This window comes from Trichechus manatus, unplaced genomic scaffold, assembly GCF_000243295.1.
Source record: "Trichechus manatus latirostris isolate Lorelei unplaced genomic scaffold, TriManLat1.0 scaffold00065, whole genome shotgun sequence".
In the NCBI taxonomy this organism is placed as follows: Eukaryota; Metazoa; Chordata; class Mammalia; order Sirenia; family Trichechidae; genus Trichechus; species Trichechus manatus.
Window position 1 is genome coordinate 3,084,303 of NW_004444001.1, and position 7,240 is coordinate 3,091,542.

Consider the following 7,240-nt stretch of genomic DNA (forward strand, 5'->3'; position numbering starts at 1 on the left):
CTGTCTGCGCCACTTACCACCTTTTGCCACAACAGTCTAACCACTAACTCCTCTGCTTCGCCCACTCCCAGGAGCACCCGCTCTGACCCTCCCTCTCCTGCCCACAATAGTCTTTCCTGGGAGATGTGGCCCCAACAGTTTACATTTCTATGGCTGTTATGTTTCTGTTTCACCTTTCTGTGGTAAAAACCAATTCCAATGATGCTCCTTGAAATCAGCAAAACGTCTTTAGGTACATAAATATTCCATAGCTAAAGGGAAACAGGTCCTGGCTCTAAAACGAAGGCTACTAATGGCATTTGAATAGTTGCACCACCGCACTCACACATACCAATGATTGTGAGTATGGCGCAGGCCTGGGCAACGTTTCCTTCTGTTATAAATAAAGTCTCTGTGAGTGGGAGCCGACTCCATGGCAGCTAACAACAATGATGTTTGGCAAGCAAGCAGTGACAGACTGAGGAACCCCCTGTACCCTGTGCCCTCCACCCCACCTGCCCTTTGACAAGTAGACGCACCCTGACCCCTATTTCAGGCTGTCCTGTGGACCTGTCAGACACGCTGGTCTCCTGACCTCACCGCCAGCCTCCTTTCCCCGACTGCCACCTACACATGAAACAGTGAGCAGCCTCCTGTCTGTCCACCACAGTTCTCCCCCAGGAGTCTTGCCCGGCGAACCTGAGTCATCCTCCTTCCATTAATGTAAACCCTGCCTTTCAAACCTCTGAACTCTGCCATGCTGACTTACGGACATTTCCACCGTACCCTAAGACAGAGGCCATGCTTCTTTTTCCAAATGACAGAGTGTACTGGAAGCCACTATGCTTCAGTAAAGACTGCTCTGAGGGTTTGCTGTATTCTGGATGCCTAACAAAATTCAACTTTTTTTGCCTGCCTTCTTGTGTGCTCTGAGAATTATACAGTTTATGGATCTTGCCTTATGATGCTATTCATTGTTTATTTTATGATTTAAGATGCTTCCCAGTTGGCAACACCACATTAGGGCTTCTTTTTTTGTGATCAATAACTGAGTCAATAAGGCAGCTAATCAAGTTGCTTATCAGCCACATGCAACAGATCACCAGTTAATTAGTGACCGACCAGTCAATACATTCAAACGGGCTGGTCCAGTCTCTACCAAAGTGGCTGGGGCCCCTTGCACAGATATTTTTGGGAAACTTCACCAGGGAGAGGGAGACCTTGCACTCCAACTTCAGAGCTCTGTAATGGGACATTATGCACATCTAAAACAGCTTTTGAAATAAAATGTCTAAGTACCCCATCCCCCAATGTGGTCACTAAGGTGACTGGGTTGGGACTGAGAGCGGGACTGGAAGTAAACCCTGACCAGACTGACCCCAGTGCTGCACATTTCTGACGTGAGAACTCCTTTCATCGTAATACACAACTTTAGAGTCCCATGTAGAAATTAAAGAAAAAATTAGTCTTTTTTGGGGGGGTGGCGGGTGCATTACATAAGAAACAAGTGACTGTGAATGAAAATAATTTTAGCTCAATATATTCTTACTATATAAATTTCAATTGTACAATTTAGTAATATACACATAATTAGTTTAAATGGTAAGAAAAATTGGAATTTACTGGCAAAATTTTAAAAAATGATATTTGGCTTGGGGATCAAATATGTATTAAAATGCAGATTCAAATTTACTTATGTTACATCATCAAAAAAAGAAAGAAAAAATGCTCTTAAGACATGATATTTCAGATTCTTGGATTTTGTGCTTTTAAAAACATCAACTGGTTTACTTTTATGATTTTCAGGTTTGTTTTGAAACGAGAAGGTAAGAGGAAAAGCTTCAGGCTTCGCTTTATAAGCTTTCCTCTGCAAGAAACACACTGTGGGTGTAAAATCACTTTTATTCTAAATAAGTAAAAAAGGCAAAACAAATATAAATTATCACAATATTTTCACTTTTTAAAATGTTTTTTTAAGAATGAGAAACACCTCTGTGAGAACTGAGATTAGAGGAATACAATGTATGGATCCAGAGCTAGTTATGTCATGTGTGGGCGGGGCCCAGGGAGGAATGAAAATGTAGAGCCCCTTGTTCAAAACGCAGGAAAAAAGCCTTTTCTTTCTTCCGTAGTCTCTTGTGACCTGTTGTGGTGTTTCTCACTTGTTATATAATGTTGGTTCCCTTGGGCATGGGGATACTCCCTGAGTAAGTACAGACCTTCCTTAGGCTCCCAGGACCTATGTGACTCACTCACACAGGCAGCTGACCCTCCCTGTACCAGGCCAGGCACCCACTGTGGGGGGAGGGCAGCAGTGGTCGTCTGGCAGGGGTGAGGAGGGGGAGGCTGGGCGGGGCCACCAGGAGTCGGGGAGTGGGTGGCTGAGAACCCATCCTGGGAAGGTGATGACAGGGCGGCAGGAGGTGGGATCTCATGTGAGCTGAGGTACCAAGTCCCTGGCATGTGCCCCATTGTCCCATGGGGATTCACTTAACAAAACCCAATTCAGAGATCAAATTATTAAGAATTTGAAGATGGTGACTGCAGAGCTTCACGTGCAGTGCCCTCTTCTGGGCACAGGGCCCTGTGCGACTGCACTGGCCCCATCGTCAAGAAGCTGGCCTGTGTACATCTGAGAAATGTCATGTGAACTTGAAACGGCAGAACTGTCACTATTTTTATGCTTCTCATTTACCTCTTGAATTTCAATCTTACTCTTCCTAATGCTTCCTGTCTAACTAGTGGTCCTTCAGGGGTATACACTGAACCTAGTATGACTGTATAAAAGCAAGTGACGATCCAAGTGAAGTCAACGGCATGGCCATCCGCTAGCCACCAATCCCCACCACTAGTGCTTATTCGAGACCCACATGAAGAACAAAATAGGTCAATAATTGATTTATGGATTGATTTTTCTAAAACGCAAAATTAAAGCAGATGCCATTGTCATCTTCAGTGGTGAGGGTGAATCCTGAGAGGCCTCTGTGAACCCAATGTGCGCCCACATTATGAAGGTGGCTGCACACCCAGCCTCGTCAGGCCCAAGCCTGGGTTAAGCTTGTTGTCCCATATAATTACTAACGGCGTCCTCCTTCACACTCAAAAGTGTCCTGGTCTGGACAAGCAACTATATAGCATCTCTGCTCACTGTGGCACTCATTCCTTCCTGACCCAGAGGAACCCGATACATTCCCTGGAGCCATTTCTGCTCCAGAGAAAGCAGCAAGGCGGGTTAGAGGACTGGGCAAGTCACCTGACTGCAACATCTACAAACAGCACTTTACACTGGAATTTACCTGCCACCCCTGGGGATCCAGGCCTGGAGAGAAATGGCTCACTCATAAACATTAATGTACCGCCCAGCACAGGACCCAGTAGACAGAGAAAACCAGCAATTGTGCACGACAGCCACCCCCTGTGGGGCTGCGGTCCTTTAAACACCACGCTCAGAGAGCCAAGGGACCTCTGAAATAGCTGTCATCTGGGAGGGCTGAGGACTTAGCCCAGAGACGAGCGACAGGGTATCTGACCTCTCAAGGTCTCTTCGGTTGCAATTCTGCAGAGAGGCTGGTAGGAATAAGCAAAGCAATAAGGCTTAGCTTTCATTTGCTAGTGAAGAGACATCTAGAAAAGATAATGATATCCCCACTGTGCAAGAGCAGGACTTTCTTCTGTACCAAGCTGTCTGAACAACAGGCCATTAGTGAGCAGAGTAAACAGTTCCACTTAACTTGAGATGTAGCATTTACCTGTACATCGTGAAATATCACAGCCCCTCTCATGAAAGGAGACCTTTACCTCATTTGCTGTGTTGTGTGTTCCAACAATTCGGATGAAGGTGGCAGGCTGTCTTTCAAAAGTTACTGACTGCCAGGACCTGTGAAAGGAAGCACAACCATTTGCCAGGTTAGATGGTCCGTTAACCCTACGGACAGCTAGGCCCTGTAGAGCTGTGTCTACCGAGGAGGGAGGATTCCTGCCCTCAGCGACCCGTCCTGTAAGAGGGAACCAGGGAAGCTTCCTGGAGAGACAGGGTTCCACCTGATGTGTGGCTGAGAAAGGCAGGAAATATACAGTGTCCCCATTCAGAAGCCTACAATCTCGTCAGTGAAGGCACCCCTGCCTGTCTGTGAATGTGAATGAGGATTCTTAAAAACCCTCCTAAACATCACAAAGTACAGACCAACTTCACATCGTGACAAGAGGCCAAACACAAAGTCATCAAGGTGGGCTGGAGTTCATAACCTACATTTCCTCATCCACAAAACGGGGCCACGACTGGGCCTACCTCAGAGGGTGCTGGCAGGACAAAGTTGGTAATTCAGAGGATCGGCCCGAGCAGGGTCTGACGCGGCCAGGGCTGTACGAGTGGGCGTGGTTTCTCCTCAAGGCAGGGTTCTGCCAGGAGGAGAGTTCGAAGCAGGGCAGGAAGGCAGGCTAGGCAGGGCAAAGGGAGGCTGGTGGAGTCCAGTACACGCCCTTAGAGAAGCGGGATCACTCACTAAGGTCTGCACCCCGGGCTCTTCAGGCTAGAGTCCAACCTGCACCCTTCCCTTTCTAGTTTCCACCCAAAGGGTCTATTCTCAGGACCAGCCAGTCTCTGAGTGGTATCAAAAGCAGCCCAAATATTTTGGAGGCAATTTCTCATCAGTCAGCATGGGCTGGACCAGCTCATTTAAACCCAGCCAAGCAGGCCCCAAACAAACCCTGAGGAGAGGAGGCCTGCTCTTGGTTTAATGCTCGGGAGCTCATCAGAATGCACCGGAGGAGCGCATGGCACCCACGACTGTAAACTCCAATAATGTTTTCCGTAATAAATATGAGGAGTTCACAGTAGTTGCCATCCCTCCTCCGCTCACACAGTGGAAATGCCAGCTGCTGGGAAGCTGTTTCCTGTAATTGTCTAATTACCAAGTAATGCTACTAAAGAAAATACATGTATTTGCAGTTTGTTTTTCCCCTTTTAGTTTCAGGTGTTCCATCTTCTCTCTCACTACGAGCCTCCCACTGAGACTGATTCACTGCTGCCTGGACACCAGTCCCCTTAAGGTCATTAAAAAGTCGTTACCATCCTGTGTGCAAAGTGTGTGCCTCTGAAAGCAGTTTTCTCACACCAGAATAAGAAAAAAGCTTATTTTTGCAAAAATGCTATTATTCATACATGAAGGTGATGCCATCTGACCATCCCCAGTGCTTGACTCTTGGCCCGTTTGCTCATGGGAGGACTGTTTTCCTCCCAGGCCCAGCTGGGCTCTCTCAGGGAGTCTGTTGGGGTGAGTGCAGCCTGGGGGCCAGGGGGAGCCAGTAGGGCCCTGTGGGGCTTCCACAATGCTCTGGGCGTCCACAGGCTTGGCCATCACTTTCGAGCTGAGCATGTAACTGAGCACAGACCTGCGTCCTTCCTCCAGTTGGTCAGAGGACTGCGTCTGGCCGAGAGTCACACTGCAATTCACACTACACGCTGTGTCAGCATCTCATCCCCATTTCCAAAGGAAGCTACAGAACACACAAAAGCAGGTCCTCAGCCCCTTCTCAGACCACCCCTCCAGGAGAGGGAGACAGAACCAGGACAAGTGAAGATCCTGGTGACTGCTATTGGGTTCAAGTCACAGTTCCATCAAAAAGAATGGGGTGAAGAGGGGGTGGTACTGGGGTAGACACAGTAAAAAATTCTGTTCTTTCTAGCTTCCTAAAGATGCTTGTCAAAAACATCTTTAAGAGATTCTAGGCATAAAGGTCAAAATGTAGACTCATAAGCTCAGTCCTCAACAACATGCTCATGGCTCTGAATGTGCAGGCAGTCCCAGAATTATGGATCCCATGGGCCAACATGCTCCCTCCACAATGGGTCACGAAAGAGGTGAGGTCCTTGCTGGGAGTCGTCCTGGGAAGAGCCGGGGCCTGAACCCCAGCTCCCTTCTCTCACTTGCACACCTCTCTCCTGGTCTTCCCCTCTGCTCCTCTCCTCCCACACCCCCCAGCCCAGGGCATCCACAGGAGCTCCGGACTTTGGCGCCACCCCCCCGCTCCCTCCTCTGCTTGGGGGAAGCAGTGATGGCAGCGCAGCAGCCTAAGCAGGAGGGAGCATTTGCAGAGTAATAAGATCAGAAGGTCTCAATTTAATACCAATCCTCCATTACATTGCATTAATATCTAATCACATTAGAGTTCATTTTCACTAACACAGCCCAAGAGTTGAATATATGATTTCATTTTTCAGCTAAACTGGATACCAACCCAAAGACCAAAGTATCAGGATGAAGGAAAGTTGCTTAGGATGAGGTAATGAACATCTCTCCCTCTCCAAATATCATATTCTTCAAAACAACTTTAAACACTGCTCAGTGGAGAAATGATAAGGTGGCACTGGAAAAGTCATTGCCACACCTGCACCACACTTGCAATCACTGTGCAATCTCAAAGGATGCTGCCTCAGCTGAGATTTCATATGGCCAGGAAGCCACACAATTTTACTCTATGCAAAAGCTCCGCTGCCATTTTTATTGAGCTTCATCGACAGCTGCATAAATATTCCTACTCATCAACTACCCAGAGTCTCTTCTTTAGTAGACAAAACTTCCAGGAAAGAAAATGGAGCATCAGAGGCATGGAACCCACTTAGCTCAGAGCCAGGACTAGGGGCTAGGGAGGAGGGCATCTGAATAGGAGCAATGGGTGTCAAAAAATAAAAGTGGTCTTTGCTATGACAGCTTACTTTAAAACCAACCAACAAACCAACGCACACATGATTCGATGTCCCAGCCTGGCACGCACTGGCTCTGTACTGGGCAAATCACTACCCTTTCCTGAGTCACAGCCTCCTCATTTGCCCATTGCGGACAGAAATAATACCACTCATGTGGTTACCCAAATGGATTCCAGAATTACGTCAAACTGTAAATATGTATCAGTACACATGAATTCAAACAGAGATGTCTATAAAGATGTTTGCCAAAATGTTGACCAAGATTTTAGCTTTGGATGAAGGAATTTCAAGAGATATTTACTTTTCTTTTATACTTTCTGTACTGTTTGAATTTGGTATAATGTATACCTATCTTTCTTACTGCCCTTAATACAGATCACAAAGGATGAAGCAAGTGGCGATGCCAACATTGTAACATTACTATGCAAACTATTTCCCACAATGCTGAGATGATCACTGGGGTGACCATCAGGACAGCAGGTTGTAATCCTGGTCTCTCACTCCCGAGGGCAGAACATAATGGTTGACAGCATGCACTCTGGAGCCAGGACTGCC

The 7,240-nt window shown here is 47.1% G+C and overlaps 1 protein-coding gene across 3 annotated transcripts in view; it reads right to left on the bottom strand.

The window, feature by feature from the left end:
- LOC101345294 (BTB/POZ domain-containing protein 9) overlaps positions 1-7,240 on the bottom strand; it is a 386,665-nt gene that overhangs the window by 22,388 nt on the left and 357,037 nt on the right. For all 3 annotated transcript variants that reach the window (XM_023734155.1, XM_023734154.1, XM_023734156.1), the window contains exon 5: positions 3,778-3,856. In XM_023734155.1, the coding sequence (XP_023589923.1) occupies positions 3,778-3,856 (79 nt within the window). The remainder of the gene's footprint in view (positions 1-3,777; positions 3,857-7,240) is intronic.